Source organism: Ovis aries, chromosome 1, assembly GCF_016772045.2.
Source record: "Ovis aries strain OAR_USU_Benz2616 breed Rambouillet chromosome 1, ARS-UI_Ramb_v3.0, whole genome shotgun sequence".
NCBI classification, from domain to species: Eukaryota; Metazoa; Chordata; class Mammalia; order Artiodactyla; family Bovidae; genus Ovis; species Ovis aries.
In genome coordinates, this window is record NC_056054.1 from 107,935,396 (window position 1) to 107,952,720 (window position 17,325).

The 17,325-nt window shown below is 40.1% G+C and overlaps 1 protein-coding gene across 2 annotated transcripts in view; it reads right to left on the reverse strand.

Moving 5' to 3' along the window:
• Nucleotides 1–1,069: 1,069 nt before the first annotated feature.
• The window catches only part of FCRL4 (Fc receptor like 4), a 35,980-nt gene continuing 19,724 nt past the window's right edge, over nucleotides 1,070–17,325 (reverse strand). Inside the window, exons 7-13 of one of the 2 annotated variants that reach the window (XM_042255989.2) lie at nucleotides 13,651–13,761; nucleotides 13,174–13,236; nucleotides 11,944–11,971; nucleotides 11,092–11,174; nucleotides 10,816–10,884; nucleotides 4,275–4,306; nucleotides 1,070–4,177 (exon numbers count right to left, since the gene is read on the reverse strand). In XM_042255989.2, coding sequence (XP_042111923.1) covers nucleotides 4,136–4,177; nucleotides 4,275–4,306; nucleotides 10,816–10,884; nucleotides 11,092–11,174; nucleotides 11,944–11,971; nucleotides 13,174–13,236; nucleotides 13,651–13,761 — 428 coding nt within the window. In that variant the 3' untranslated portion in view covers nucleotides 1,070–4,135. The remainder of the gene's footprint in view (nucleotides 4,178–4,274; nucleotides 4,307–10,815; nucleotides 10,885–11,091; nucleotides 11,175–11,943; nucleotides 11,972–13,173; nucleotides 13,237–13,650; nucleotides 13,762–17,325) is intronic. The other variant, XM_042255992.2, reaches the window with a different exon arrangement.

Consider the following 17,325-nt stretch of genomic DNA (forward strand, 5'->3'; position numbering starts at 1 on the left):
AGTAAACTCTAAAGGATGAGAGGAAACAATTAGTGGTTATCAGCAGGAAAGGCATTACAGACAGAGAGAATGCAAGGACAAAAGCCTTGACTAGGAATGTATTCACAACCGTCATGCAAGGTATGTGCATGTGTGCTAAGTACTTCAGTTGTGTCAGAGTCTGCTACCCTTTGGACGTAGCCCACCAGGCTCCTTCCTCTGTCCATGGGATTCTCCTGGCAAGAATACTGAAGTGGCTTGCCATGCCCACCTCCAGGAGATCTTTCTGACACCGGGATCAAACCCACGTCTCATGTCTCCTGCATTGGCAGGTGGGTTCTGAAAGAGTCAATCCTTAGGCAGGTTGATAAGAAGTCCAGGGTCCCCAAGGAGGAGAAAGGGGTCTGGAATTCTCAAGGAGGAGGAAAGGACGAAAGTTTTTTTCTACATTCCTTCGTAAGGATTATATAACTATAATGCATCCTTCTTTGAGGACATGTTTCTCTTTTCTGAAAACCTTCTGACTAATCCTGTTCTCTTAAAATGTATATTGTGGAAATGGGTCTAGTAAGATCTTTACAACCTTGAGACATCCTTTTGATTTTTGTAATAACCAATTAAAAAGTATATAACTCCCTTGCTAAGACTAAGGATGGGGGCACTCTCCGGCCCCTTCCTGATGTCTGTGTCAGAAGCTTTCTCTGTTCCTTTTTCACTTTAATAAAACTCTGCTATACAAAAGCTCTTGAGTGATCAAGCCTGATGCCTGGTCCCAAAGCTAAATCTTCTTCAAAGATCATGAATCCAACATCGTTCACCATAAGCTATCAGTTCTTTCCGCTTGTGAAGCCCATGAGGTACACAGTATCTTCATTTTGCATAGAGGGAATTTATATGCAAAAAACGTATATAACTTATCTAAGAAATTATAAGTGCCAAATTCAAGTCTTGAACTAAAATCTTTTGGATTTAAAACCCATATTCATTTTGATACACTGGTTTTACTAGCTACACTAAAAGTACACACACACACACACACACTCATTCTAAAAGAACTGTCATGGCAGATCTTTTAGAACGAAATAGGTAATTCAAGTATTCAAAAGTATTTATTAAGCACCTACAATGTATCAAGCATAGTTCTAGGTGCTTGGGATATGTCAGTGAACAAAAAAGACAGAGGTTGTTGCCCTTAATTTACTTTCTAGAAGCATAGTACATAAGCAAATTGTATGGTATATTTTAAAGTGATAAGTGCTATGGGGTATAAAAGTAAAGCAGAGTAAGGGAGATTGGGAGTGCTTAACATTTTTTTTAACTTTTTATTTTGTATGGAGTATAGCCAATATTAATGCATATTATAGCTTCAGCTAGACAGTAAAGGGACTCAGCAACATAAATACATGTATCTGTTCTCCCCCCAAACTCCCCTTCCATCCAGGCTGCCACATAACATTGAGCAGAATTTTCCATGCTATATACAGAAGGACATTGTCGGCTATACATTTTAAATATAGCAGTGTGTACATGCCCATCCCAAACTCCCTAACTATCCCTTCCACCGTAGGTCTTATTATCTTTTTAAAATTATTTGTTTTTAATTGGAGGATAATTGCTTTACACTGTCAGTTTCTGCCATACATCAACATGATTCAGTCATAGGTATGCATATGTCTTCTCCCTCTCGAACCTCCCTCCCAGCCCATCCCACCCCTCCAGGTTGTCACAGAGCCCTGGTTTGAGTTCTTTCAATCATACAACAATTCCCACTGGCTATCTGCTTTACATATGGCTTTTACATACTTTACATATTTGTTTTTCTCTTTCTGACTTACTTCACTCTGTATAATAGGCTCTAGGTTCATCCACCTCATTAACATTGACTCAAATGTGTTCCTTTTTATAACTGGGCAATGTCCAAAGAAGACATACAGATGGCTAATAAACACATGAAAAGATGTTGAACATTGCTCAGTATTAGAGAAATGCAAATCAAACTGCAATGTGATATCATCTCACACTGGTCAAAATAGCCATCATCAAAAAATCTGCAAACAATAAATGCTGGAGAGAATGTGCAGAAAAGGGAACCTTCTATCATTGTTGGTGGAAATGCAAATTGATATAGCTACTATAGAAGCCAGTATGGAGTTTCCTTAAAATACTAGGAATAAAACTACAATATGACCCAACCATCCCACTACTGGGCTATCCTGAGAAAAACATAATTGTAAAAGACACATGTACTCCAATGTTCCTTGCAGCACTATTTACTGTAGCTAGGACATGAAACAACCTAGAGATCCATTGACGGATGATCTGGGTAAAGAAGCTGTGGTACATATATACAATGGCAATGCTTAACTTTTTATCATCAGAATTTAAGACATACAAAGAGACTAGTATAAGCTCTACTGCCTCCCTTTACATACCTACCATCCAGCTTCAGAAATGGTGCTCACATGACCAATTTTACTTTATCTGTACCTGTATCCACTTCCTGCCCACCCAACTATTATTGGATTATATCAAGCAAAATAATAATATTTAATGTACAAATACTTCAGTATGAGGTAAAAAATGAATATTTATAATAAAAACATAACCATAATACTATCATTTATACCCAAAACATAAATTCTTCAAACATATAAATTATCCAAACACAATTTCTTCATGTTAACATATAAATTTCATTTAGTATTCCATAAGTAATTCTTTTTAAACTTGATTTGTTTGAGGCAAGACCCACTCATTCCTTTTGACTGACATGTCTTAAGTATCATTTAATTTATAACTTCCCTTTCTCCTTCCTTCTTTTGTTAAAGAAGCCAGATCATTTGTCTTTAGAATTTTTCCATAGTTTAGATTTTTCTGATCGCAATCCCATGGTGCTATTTAACAAAATCCTTTGTCCATTGTATTTCCTATAAACTTGTAGTTAGATCTAGAGACTTCAATAGATTTACTTCTGATAATTCAGGCTTAAATACTTTGTACGTGGTATTGAATACTTCCATTAGGAGGCCAATAATATTAGGCTGGGTTTTTTTTATATCAGCTTGATCATTAGGTGTAGCATGAAACATTCACATAAAATAGTTGCTATTTTTTTCAGTCCTTCTTCATTTATTGGAAGAATTATTCTAACATCACCTATTTGATAACTCAAAGATACAGCTCCTACAAGAAAGGTAGCTCTATATCCTTTGAGTAGGAAAAAGTATTTAGAGACTACAGCATGTGCAATGGATGCTCAATGTTACTGAATTATTAATTATTTCTAGACCTTTCCAGTGGATGACCTCAGAAATAGATAACATTTTTAAAATGAGCAGGTTTTGTCATCAGTTTGTACTGACATTTCCAATTCAAATTTAGGTTTTCCAGATTGTTACTTAACTTTTTATATTTGTTATATTTCTTGTCTCCAGTGTTAAAATTCTTTGTCCCTAATAACATTAATGTAATTAGGTTTTGCTTTTGGAAGCTCAGTCTGCAGCCTGCTTCTCCAGCTCTTCAAATGATTTTTCAAAGTAGCCGATATAAATTTTTTAATTCCTTTATCTGTAAACCACTTGAAATGGATTCTTTTGTCTGCAACTGAATCTTGACAGGCAGTGTAAGCAGGAGGGATGGACCTGTGCTTTGCTTGTGAAGTAGGCATGCAGCCAGTCATAGTGAAACCAATTGATGCAACCTAGTCCCCATGGGGAGAGTTGCTGAAAACGTGTTATACAGAGACCTGATTCACTTAGTCCTTTCTATCTAGGTACAAATCCCAATTCTCCAAAATTGGTCCTTCTGTTTTTCTACAGCAGTCTTTCTCCCTCTCCTGAAGTCAGACAGTAAGGAGCACATTAGGTTAGGCTCAGAGAAGGTATATAGGTTTCTCTCTTGACCGTGGATCTCGGTCATTTCAGTGTCGTCTCTGAAGGGTCTTCCCATCACCACCTCAGACTGAATCAGACGTCCTTGGAGTGACTGCACATGGGCAAGAAGCACTGGAAAGCTGGACCTAGTTGGCCACTCCAGAGTCCTCAAGGACTGCACTGAGCTGGGTCTTTGGATCAGAGATAAATCATATAAGTAGGATATTCTCATAGCTTTTCGTGGCATCTTCATTTTTAGAGCTGACCTTTCCAGCTGAATCATCTCAGAGCTGTGTCTTCACTTCAGAGTAGACAACTGAGACATGCTGGGGTGGAAAGAAGATAGAATAAGAACTGGAAGGAGAGTGAATGTAGGGTGATAGGTAGTAGTGGGAGAGAAAATAGTCAGGAAATGAAACTCACCTGGTTCTCTAGAGATGTTCTGAAGGTATTGGCTGTAGAGAAAAAGAAAACCACAGGGTGATGAATGTTTGGATCTACTTGAAACCTAGTCTTCTAGCTTATTTCCCAGAATCTGGGGGTCATTGGGCCTTCTGCATTGATTTTCATTTTCTCTTCTCTGCTACCTAACACCTCCTACAACACACGTGATTTTGTTTTACCATTTCTTAACTCAACCCTCTAGATGTTCTTTGCAAGCTCCATTGATCTATAAAGTTCTCCCTCAATACCACAAAGAGAAACCTCATTCCCTTTCTTTACCAGATGTTAAGAGATGATTTCTCTCTTACTTTCAATTATTGCCTCTATTAATTTATAGCACCTCCATCTCACCAGTCGCAAAGTCCAACCCCTGCTTGTTCTGCAAGTTCCCACTAGAATCCTTTAAATGTATGCCCTGAGGGGAAAGCTGTCTCACATTAGCATGTTCTGGTTTTGATTTGATTGCCAGCATTTCTTAGAGATGGAGCCACAGTAAGAGAAAACTTAGCAGGTATAATTTCTCACATCCTCCTTATTAGACATAAAGAATCTCAGAGCAGATAGAATCATGAGAACTATATAGTAATTTTATGGGGGGATAGAGCCTGGGGAAAAAGATACATCCTGGGATACTCTATTTTTCATCATATTTTTTCCATGCTTCTTTCGGGGTTATAGATCTTTTTAATGACCAAATAGAAGCTATGTACTCTCTCCCTGGAATAATAGACACATCCAAGGAACTTTGTATGCAATTTCAGGGGCTTCATGGAAACATTCAGGCACTGGTGAAGAAATATTGCTACAGATCATCAACACAGAAAGTGCCTGAAATATAACTCATCCACCAATAGAGTGCTCAGCTTCAAGGGTGTTTTGACAAATATGTCAAAGACAGAGTGTGAAGAGCAGCAACTGATCAAGGTGACTCGATAAGAAGCACCCAATTAACCCAATCAAATTGGTGGCAATTCTAATTCTATCATTCAAAAGATACTGATTAGTGAGGATAGCCGAGAAATCAGTGACAGACAAAGCAGGTGTTCAGAGGATATACATTAGTCAAATATAGCAATAGGCACTATATGCAGCAAATATTATAGTGAAACAGAAGACTTAGTCTTCATTGGATTTGGGAGCTTGCAGAAGTCCTTAACCTCATTTGTAAACCAAATTCAGGATCAGCTTACAATTGAAATTTCTACTAGACACAAGGATACTGAAAAGGCAACTTACAAGATGGAAGAAAACACTTGCAAACCATATTATCAGATAAGAGATTCATATGCAAAATATATAAGCATTTCATACAACTCAACAGCTAAACTAACAATAGTAATAACCCAATTTGGGCAAAGGATCTGAAGAGATGTTTCTCTAAAGAAGACATATAGCAGTTATTGAAAAGGTGCTCAACATCAGTAATCATCAGTGGAATCAAAACCAGAGTGAGATATCACATCACACCTGTTAGGATGGCTATCATTAAAAAGACAAAAGATAACAGGAGTTGGCAAGGATGTGGAGAAAAAAGAATTCTGGAACACTGTCGGTGAGAGCGTAAATTGGTACTGCTAATATGGAAAACTGTATGGAAGTTTCTTAAAAAGTTAAAAATAAAACTATTGTATGATCCAACAATTCCACTTCTAAGTACATACCCAAAGGAATTGAAATCAGGATCTTGAATAGATCACAGCAAGGTATAGAAACAACTTAAAAGTTTATTGATGGATGAATGAAAACGGAAATATGATACACACACAGAGACATACACACACATATACATTGGATTATTCCACCTTAAGAGAGAAGGAAATCCTGTCATTTGTGACAACACAGCTGGATCTAGAAGACATTATGCTAAGAAAAATAAGCCAGTTCCAGAAGGACGAATACTGTATTTTCTCAAACTCGCAGAAGCAGAGTAGAATGGTGGTTACAAGTAGCTTGGGGAAAGGAAACTAGAAGTAAGGGTCAAAAGGTACAAAGTTTGGGTTATCAAGGATGAATACATTCTGGAGATATACTGTATAGTAAGAAGAGAAGCAGAAGGCAAAGGAGAAAGGAAAAGCTATACCCAACTGAATGCAGAGTTACAGAGAATAATAAGGAGAGATAAGAAGGTCTTCTTAAGGAAACAATTCAAAGAAATAAAGGAAAACAATTGAATGGGAAAGACTAGAGATCTCTTCAAGAAAATTAGAGATATCAAGGGAATATTTCATGCAAAGATGGGCACAATAAAGGACAGAAACAGCAAAGACCTAATAGAAACAGAAGAGATTAAGAAAAAGTGGCAAGAATATACAGAAGAACTGTATAAAAAAAGCTCTTAATGACCCAGATAACCATGATGGTGTGATCACTCACCTAGAGCCAGACATCCTGGAGTGTGAAGTCAAGTGGACCTTAGGAAGCATTACTATGAACAAAGCTGGTGGAGGTGACAGAATTCCAGCTGAGCTATTTCAAACCCTAAAAGATGATGCTGTTAAACAGCTGCACTCAATATGCCAGCTGCTGCTAAGTCACTTCAGTCGTGTCTGACTCTGTGTGACCCCATAGACGGCAGCCCACCAGGCTCCCCAATCCCTGGGATTCTCCAGGCAAGAACACTGGAGTGGGTTGCCATTTCCTTCTCCAATGCATGAAAGTGAAAAGTGAAAGTGAAGTCGCTCAGTCGTGTCCGACTCTTCCCAACCCCATGGACTGCAGCCTACCAGGCTTCTCTGTCCATAGGATTTTCCAGGCAAGAGTACTGGAATGGGTTGCCATTGCCTTCTCCGCGATATGCCAGCAAATATGGAAAATTCAGCAGTGGCCACAGGACTGGGAAAGGTCAGCTTTCATTCCAATCCTCAAAAAGGACAATGCCAAAGAATGTTCAAACTCTTGTACAATTGCCTTCATTTCACATGATAGCAAAATTATGCTCAAAATCCTTCAAGCTGGGCTTCAGCAGTACATGAACCGAGAACTTCCAGATGTATAAGCTAGATTTAGAAAAGGCAGAGGAACTAGAGATCAAATTTCCAACATCTGCTCAGTCGTGTCCGACTCTTCATGACCTCATGGACTGATGGTTCCTCCGTCCATGGGATTTTCCAGGCAAGAGTACTGGAGTGGGTTTCCAATTCTTTCTCCAAGAAAAAGCAAAGGAATTGCAAAAAAAAAAAAAGTATTTTTCTGCTTCATTGACTGTGCTAAAGGCTTTCACTGTGTGGATCACAAGAAACTGGAAATTCTTAAAGAGATGGGATTATCAGACCACCTTACCTGTATCCTGAGAAGTCTGTATGTAGGACAAGAAGCAACAGTTAGATCCAGACATGGAACAACAGACTGGTTCAAAATTGGGAAAGGAGTACATCTAGGTTGTATATTGTCACTCTGCTTAATTAACTTAAATGCACAGTACATCATGTGAAATGCTGAGCTGGATGAAGCACAAGCTGGAATATCAAGATTGCTGGGAGAAATATCGACCTCAGATAGGCAGATGATATCACTTTAATGGCAGAAAGCAAAGAGGAACTAAAGAACCTCTTGATGAAGATGAAAGAGAAGAGTGGAGAAAGCTGTCCTAAAACTCAACGTTCAAAACACTAAGATCATGGCATCCAGTCCCATCACTTCATGGCAAATAGAAGGGGGAAAAGTGGAAACAGTGAGAGACTTTATTTTCTTGGGCTCCAAAATCACTGCAATGATGACTGCAGCCATGAAATTCAAAGATACTTGCCCCTTGGAAGAAAAGCTATGACAAACCTAGACATCATATTAAAAAGCAGAGATATAACTTTCCCAACAAAGGTACATTTAGTCAAAGCTATAGTTTTTCCAGTAGTCATGTATGTGAGAGTTGGCCCATAAAGAAGGCTGAATGCCAAAGAATTGATGCTTTCAAGCTGTGATGCTGAAGAAGACTCTTGAAAGTCCCTTGGACTGAAAGGAGATAAAACCAGTCAATTCTAAAGGAAATCAATCCTGAATATTCACTGGAAGGACTGATGCTGAAGCTCCGATCATTTGGCCATCTAATGTGAAGAAGTGACTCATTAGAAAAGACTCTGATGCTGGGGAAGATTGAAGGCAGGAGGAGAAGAGGGCAACAGAAGATGAGATTGTTGTATGACATCATTGACTCAATGCACATGAGTTTGAGGAAACTCCAGGAGATAGAGAAGGACAGGGAAGCCTGGCATGCTGTAGTTCATGGGGTAGCAAAGATTTGGACACGACTTAGCAACTAGGCTAGATATTGCAATCCCTAACTATGCTGCTGCTGCTAAGTCGCTTCAGTCATGTCTGACTCTGTGCTACCCCATAGACGGCAGCCCACCAGGCTCCCCTGTCCCTGGGATTCTCCAGGCAAGAACACTGGAGTGGGTTGCCATTTCCTTCTCCAATGCATGAAAATGAAAAGTGAAAGTGAAGTCGCTCAGTCGTGTCCCACTCCGCGACCCCGCGGACTACAGCCTACCAGGCTCCTCCGTCCATGGGATTTTCCAGGCAAGCATACTGGAGTGGGTTGCCATTGCCTTCTCCAATCACTAACTATATTTTATTATATACTTAAAATTAGCTAATAAGGTAAATCTTATGTTAAATGTCCTTACCACACATCATCATTATCATCATCATAAAGGGTGTGAAAGAAAACTTTGGAAAATGGTGCATATATCAATGGCCTTGGTGGTAACAGTTTCTCTGGTGTTGATTCATCCCTAAACTCATGAACTGTATATATTAAAAAGGCATAGCTTTTTACATGTCAAAAAAATAGTGAACTACTTATGCTAGAATGTGGATGAATTTCAAAACATTGTGTTAAGCGAAAGAAGCCAAACAAAAGGGTTGCGTTATATAAGAATCTGTTTATGTGAAATTATAGAATAGCAAACTATATAGGACAGAAGGCAGATCAGTAATTGTCAAGGGTGAAGCTGGAGGGAGATTAACTGCAAAGGAGTATGAAAGGATTTTCTGGGCTTCTGGAAATGTTCACACATCACACTGTGATTGTGGTGGTGGTTCGGTGAATGGATACATTTGTTAAAATAATTTGAATGTGCATTTAAAAGTGGTGAATAATATTTTATATTGTTGATACCTCCATAAAGTTGATTAAAACAATCAATTTGAGTAGAATAGAAAATTGAGTGCATCACACTAAGTATTATCTCCTAAAACTTTTGGTTTAGGTATGTGTATGTGTGTGCATATGTGTGCACATTCACATTTCTTAACAGTACAACTTGTATTTCTTTTTTTTTTTTTACACAGCTTGTATTTCTTACTGCAGATTACAATAAAAAAATATTTCAACATCCCTTATCAGTAGCATTAAGAGTTCTAACTCACAAGTGGTGGGATCAAAAGAAATCTGCTGGGCCAGCTAGGACCTGAAATTCTCAGGTGTCCCCAAGTACAGATGTGGTCCACATGGGAGACAGAACAAGCAGAAGTGTGATCACCTTCAGTCCTGTTCAATAAGGCCTCCAGGTACCAAGGGACTCCAGCAGCAGGAAGTTGGATGTGACTGATTGGAGGTGAGGCCAGTGAAGGGGCAAGAAACAACTCATGGAATTAGAAATGCCTCAGCTGTGCATAACGAACTTTAGGAAGGAGGGCTCCATTGGGAAACTTCAAGAGACCATATATATACATTGTAGGAGGGAGTGCCCGCTTAAGTATCTGTCATCCCAGGAAGGCAGAAGCCAGCTTCCACAGTACCAGTTGAATTAACTTCTTTCCCACTCCTTTCCCCAGGCTAGTTAGGGGAAGTCAGCCAAGAGATAGGGAAGAAGCCAACTCTGCCTGGTCCTCCCCCTCACCCACACCGTTGCCAGCTTCATTCTGAAACTGGCCTGCTCTAGAAGAGGAGAAAGTTCTGATTCACCATCTTCAAACTTGGCATTCTATTCACTTTCTAAGTAAGAGACTACGAGACTATGACATAAAGTGCCCACCTACTGTCTATCACCTAAGAGAATGGAGAATGTGTTGAAAAGCCTTTGGTTGCCAGAATTTTCAACCCGAATGCCCAGGAAAATCTCTCACAGAAGAAAGTTTAAAGACACAGTGGGGGACAGAAAATTTTTGTAAGTAAGTCATGAGTCTTGCTTGCTCAGTATGTGGGTTACACGGGGTTGTTATATAAATTGACTAAACATGTAAATATTACACATATTAATATTTATATATTATAATGATAATATTCTTATCACATGGTAGGTGCTTTGCAATAATTCATTCATTACTTTCAGGTAACCTTTGAACATATACCCTCATGATTACAATGTCTATTAGAAGAATGTTTTATTTTTATTCTGATATCAGGAAAGATGCTACATAGCTTTATATATCTGTCCTCTTTCTTTGGAATCTAAGCACTGCTGTAGGGATTTTTATCTGTCTTGATCACTGATTCACTCCCTTTACTCAAAGGAGACTCAGCAAATGTGTCAAATGAATGAGCGCAATTTGAAGCCACAATCTCTCTCCAGTAACGTACCTTCCCCTTCTGCCCCAGGCTGAGAAATCTGGATCTCAGAATATACCAAGTCTCTTTCTCTTGGATGCACTGAGAAGAAAAAAAACAAACAAACAAACAAAAACACTTTGTAATCAGTCCCAGTCAGTGGGGTACAATACAGATGCTTCTTCATAAACAATTGTTTACTGTGAATGTCTGGGATGCTTACGGAGACCAGGGCCTTTTGCCAGGCCTCAAAACAAGTATCTTTCTCTGGCTCAGGCCCAGAGCAGCTTCCTACCAGGGAGTCCTCACCATTGATGTACAACTGCTGCAGCTCCACAGGGGCAGGGCACATGGGGTTGAAGGGTCCTGGTGGGCCTACTGTCAGGGGTCTCCTGTAAGGCATAGAAACACTGATCATCCTTGGAACATTATACTATACATGAAAGTGGAATAAAGGGGAAAAAAAGAGTGGGGAGAAGTCAGCAGAACAAGGCCAGAAGAGTCTTTGACTTCTTAGAAATGATTATCTCGTAAATAGAATGGTCACTCTCAATTGGTTAAAAAAAAAAAAAAAAAAACCAGCCTCATCATCAGGGGGAAGTGTCTTCACAGCATTCTGCCTGGATAATTCAAGAAGCAATTAAACATAATCCATGAACCAAGACCCTGACTATATCCTAAGACCGAGATACCGACACAGATAGAAGAACAAGACCACATTTATCAAACCAAACTTAAAAACACAAAATTTGATGAGCAAATAAGCACATTTGGGACAAAAAGAGGATTACTAGAAGCTGAGACTCCACTGTAAAATCTAGGACTAGCAATCATTTTATACAGTTATAGTAACTTGTGGTCTAACTATAGGATTATTTGCACCAGAAATATTTTGTGCCAACCTAGAAAATCTATAACCTTTAGTATCATCCTTTTAATGGAATGGGTAAATTTGAAATAAGAAACTGATCTATTTATGTGGGAAAATCCATTATATACACTATTAGAAGGATTCTAAGAAGCTGTGATTATGACCATTTTAAAGAATGTGAAAGTGGAAGCATCAGGTCACAGGGACATAGAGAAATCACTTGGCCTGATCTTGTAGCCCCACAGTTCTGCATATTTTATTCTTGGGAAACCAGAAGGCTGAGACCTCACCTGATTATGTCTCCCTGAAAGCCGTCTCCTGCAAATAAAACAAAGGCAGATTTGCGTCAGCAGAGGGAGCCCGTTCTCAAATATTTCACATGCATGTACCACCAGCGCTGCGTGCTGTGCTGTGCAGTGCTCAGCTGTGTCCGACTCTTTCGACCCCATGGACTGTAGCCCGCCAGGCTCCTCTGTCCAGGGGGATTCCCCAGGCAAGAATACTGGGGTGGGTTGCCATGCCCTGCTCCAGGGGTTCTTCCCAACCCAGGGATCAAACCCAAGTGAATTCTTTCCCATCTGAACCACCAGGGAAGCACAAGAATACTGGAGTGGGCAGCCTAGGTCTCCAGGGGAACTTGCCGACCCAGGAATCAACTGGGGTCACCTGCATTGCAGGTGGACTCTTTGCCAGCTGAGCTACTAGGGAAGCCTATGTGCTGCCTAGCAGAGTCAATTCAAATGTGGGTGCAGTCTCGGATTCTCGTGAAAAAGAATTGAACCAAGCACATAACTTGCTGGGGTCAGGGCTACACATTGCTCTGTTGAATATGCAAACATCTGAGACTTGATTAGGGTTCAAGACTGTGTTGATATGCCTTAGGAAATACTAAATACAACCAATTTTTTTTTTTTTTTTTTTTTTGCAGAGTAGTGTGGGGCTATAGGTAGATTTCCAGAAGAATTTGTGGTTATGCCCAGAACCTCAGACTTCACCTCAGGCTTGTTAAGGACACTTTGGTCAGAAGTCCAAAGCTCTGTACATCCAACCCAATGCAGGATACACAGGAGGTGCTCAGAAGGATCTGGTGAGTTGGGTTGAATTAAGTTAAAAACACAGAGTTGTGCTTCCCTGGTGGCTCAGACAGTAGAGCATCTGCCTGCAATGCAGGAGACCTGGATTTGATCCCTGGGTAGGGAAGATCCCCTGGAGGAGGGAAGGGCTATCCACTCCAGTATTCTTGCCTGGAGAATTCCATGGACAGAGGAGCCTGGGGGGGCTACAGTCCATGGGGTCACAAAGAGTGGGACGTGACTGAGCATGCACTCAAAACACAAAGTTAAAGCATGTGGGTAACTGTACTAGAGCTGAAAAAGCTTTTATGTATGTCTTCTACACCAGATTTTCTGACGTCTGAAACTAGCCTGACCTGGGCTAAAGCAAGAAGGCTTTGGAAGCACAACAGATAGTACGTGGGAGAAACTCTCTCCTCTGGGTGGAGGGGGAGCCTGTAGCCTGACCTGTAGAGAGTGGAGCCATTGGAATACGAGATGCTGGTCCCAAGCTTTGACTCAAGGACATCTCTGAGGAAGAAGGATAGAGACTAGTTAGCTCCCATTCTCAGTCATTTCTTCATAGGGCCTTTCCTATGAAGTTTTATTTGATTGTCCACTTATGGGGGATATAGGATGGGCTGAAATATCTAGTGGACCAGTCTGTTTGGACCAAAGAAACTATCCAAGGAAACCGTTTGAAGTTCTTGAAACTTTACATTAAAATATGTATTCCTTCCCCATCTTTCACCTGAGGCTTCATAAATTAGACTAGACATCTGTTAAGAAAACAGCCTTTTGAAGAAAGCATGTGAGCCCGTCTATTAGCACTGGGATGGTGAGGTGGAGAATGGTAATGGGGCAGTTTCCAAGGCTGCAATGAATGGGGTATCTGAGGCAGGGACAGGTTGTAGAGGTTAGCAAAGGGTAAGAGAGAACACAAACCCGGTTTCCTCTGGTGCCAGCAGTAAAACAGCAGGGCCACAGCCAGGAGAATGCTGAGTGATCCCCCAGTGGTTCCTCCCGCAACAAGGCTTCTTTTAATCCCTGGGATGCCTGGACAGAAAAAGTGTGTGTGTGAGCCTCGGGGGGAGGGTTCTAGAGCCTGGAGGTGCCTTGCAGCCCTGGAAACTTTCCTCGACCTGGCTGGGGTCCTGAGCCCTGGGAAAGGGAGGGCTCTAAAAGACAAGGACCCTTGGGGCCCGTTGAGGATTGGACTAGGACTGTGTGGCACAGGAAGCAGGATTCCTCTGTGGGCAGCGCAGTCCTGAGCCTGCATATGACAGGAAGTGACTCAGCACGCAGGGGCAGAAGGCAGGAATCTGAGGGGATTGTGGCAAAGAGGAGAAAAGGAAGCCAGCTCCCTCCACCGACCCACTGACTTCACTTAGGACATTAATATTCAGAGGGACATCTGTGGTTTCCCAGGTGGCTCACTGGCCAAGAATCTGCCTGCTAAAGCAGGAGACACAAGAGACATGGATTCGATCCCTGGGTCAGGAAGGTCTCTTCAGTAGAAGGCAACCGACTCTAGTATTCTTGCCTGGAAAAGTCCCTGGACAGAGGAGCCTGGCAGGCTATACAGTCCATGGGGTTGAAAAGAGCTGGACATGACTGAGTGAGCACACGCACACTACATCTGTCTATCTAACCAGCTGTCTACCTATTCTGTACTCTTGTAATGTGGCCATTTGGAAATTTCCCCTAGACATCTGGAAAGATGTTATAAGGATGACTTGGCAGAATCTAACTTGGAACAGCAACATGCCTGAGAAAGAGAGCAAATATCTCCACTGATTAGGGCACTAGCTGAACCAACAGTAACTCTGATATTGCTCGCCATTAAAATAATGTACTGGGACACTACAATCAAATGACATCCGTTTCCTTCCTCCTAGAAGCCAGAGTCTTATGTGCTTTGAAGAGGTGGGGGGAAAAAACTATAGAAGGAATAGACTAAATTATTGGAGAATTTTTATTTTTTTCATCAGATACATTCTCCAAGGCCAGGGTGCCCTCTCTCTACTCCTATTCAACATAGTTCTAGAATTCCTAGCCAGAGCAATCAGGCAAGAAAATAATAATAATAAAAGACCTCAAAATTGGAAAGGAAGAAGAAAAATTGTCTCTGTTTGAAGATGTGACCTTATATAAAGAAAATCTTAAAGACTCCCCAGAAAATCTGTTAGAACTAATGAACTAATTCATAGAGTTGCAGAATACAATATCAATACAAAAATCAGTTGTGCTTCTATACAACAACAAGGGATTATCTGAAGAAGAAATAAAGAAAACAATCTTATTTTCAATAGCATCAAAAACAATAAAAGAGTTATTATTGATTACAAACTTAATCAAGGAGATGAAAGATCTGTATATTGAAAACTATAAGATATGGTTAAAAAAATGAAGACACAAATATATAGAAAGAAACCCCATGTTGGTGAATTGAAAGAATTAATATTGCTAAAATGTCCATATTGTTCAAAGCTATTGAAGCCAAACAGATTCAATGCAGTCCCTATCAAAATTCCAACATCATTTTTTATAGAAATTTAAAAAGAACTTGTATGGAACCACAAAAGACACCAAATAGCTAAAGCAATCCTGCAACAAAAGAACAAAGCTGGAGGCTCTACACTTCCTGATTTCAAAAAATATAACAAGGCTTGAACAACCAACACAAATCGGCATTGGCATAGAAACAGAAACATGAGCCAGTGGAATAGAATCAAGAGCCCAGACATAAACCTGTGAATATATCATCAACTAATATTTGTCAAAGGAGTCAAAAATACTCAGTGGAAAAGATAATCTCTTAATAGATGGTGCTGGGGAAACTTGCTAATTCACATGCAAAAGAATGAAACTGGACCTCCATCTTAAACCACTCACAGAAATTAACTAGAAATGTATTAAAGACTTTAAGAACAGAAACCATAAAACCCCTAGGAGAAATTATAGGGGGAAAGTCCTTGGTAATAATATGAGGAAGTCATACAACTCTATGGCCCAAAAAAAAAAAAAAACAAAAAAAAACCCTTCAAATAATACTTTAAAAATGGACAAAGGATCTGAATAGTCATTTTTACAAAGAAGACATGCAAAAGCCAACAGGCACAGGAAAACGTGTTCAACATCACTAATCATCAGGGAAATGCAAATCAAAACCACAGTGAGGTAGAACCTCACACCTGTTACAATGGCTTTTTTAAAATAAAATTGTTTGAAATCAGAGCGTAAGCAAAAGAGTAAAAATAAGTTTCCATGCCTTAGTTTAATAAAGCAGTCTAGGTTATGGTGTCCTTGGACTGCAGGAGACCAAACCAGAGCCAATCCTAAAGGAAATCAGCCCTGAATATTCACTGGAAGGACTGATGCTGAAGCTGAAGCTCCAATACTTTATGGAGCACTTTATGGGCACTTGATGCAAACAGCTGACTCATTGGAAAAGACCCTGATGCTGGGAAAGATGGAAGGCAAAAGGAGACGGGGTCAGCAGAGGATGAGATGATTAGACAGCATCATTGACCCAATGGACTTGATTTTGAGCAAACTCTGGGAGATATTGAAGCCTGGCTTGCTACAGTCCATGGGGTCGCAAAGTCAGACATGACTTAATGATTGAACAACAACAAGGTTATGATGATTTAGCAAAACATAGGAAAGCAAGAAAATGTGTCACACTTATACCAAATTAAGCATGCTGAGTTATGTTACTAATGTACACAATTTTAATTTTGCTTTACACTTTTCATCAAAATAAACTTTATTCCCTATAACTTAAAAAAAATGGAGACAGGAAATAATGTGTTGGTAAGGACAAGGAGAGAAGAAAACCCTTGTACAGTGTTGGTCAGAATGGAAATTGGTGCAGTCACAGTGAAAAACAGTATGTAGACTCCTAGAAAATTAAAAAAAAAAAAAAGAACTATTATATGATCTAGCAATCCCACTTCTGGGTATATATCCCAAGGAAAGAGAATTACTATCTCAAAGAGATATCTGCATCCCCATGTTTACTGCAATATTATTTACAATAACCAAGATATGTGCAACCTAAATGTCATTGATGTGTGAATAGATAAAGAAAGTGTGGTATATATAGGGTTTCCCTGGTGGCTCAGTGGTAAAGAATCCCCCTGCCAATGCAGGGCTACAGTCCAACTGGTCACAAAGAGTCAGACATGACTGAGTGAAAAAGCACAAGCCAATGCTGGAGACACACGTTCGATTCTAGGTCGGGAAGATCCCCTACGGAAGGAAATGGCAACTCAGTCCAGTATTCTTGCCTGGGAAATCCCATGGACAGAGGAGCATGGTATGCTACAGTCCATGGGGGTCACAAAAGAGTCAGACATGACTTAGCAACTAAACGACAACAAACACACACTAGTCAATCATGATGGAATGTGAATATGATAGACTATTACACAGCTATAAAAAAGAAAATTCCGCCGTTTGCAACAACTTGTATGAAGCCTGAGGGCATTATGCTAAGTGCAACAAGTCAGACAGAGGGAAAGACAAATATTTTATGATCTCACTTATATATAGAATCTTTCAAAAGCAAAAACCAAAAACAGAAAGAATTGGTGGTTGCCAGGGGTAGGGGGTGGA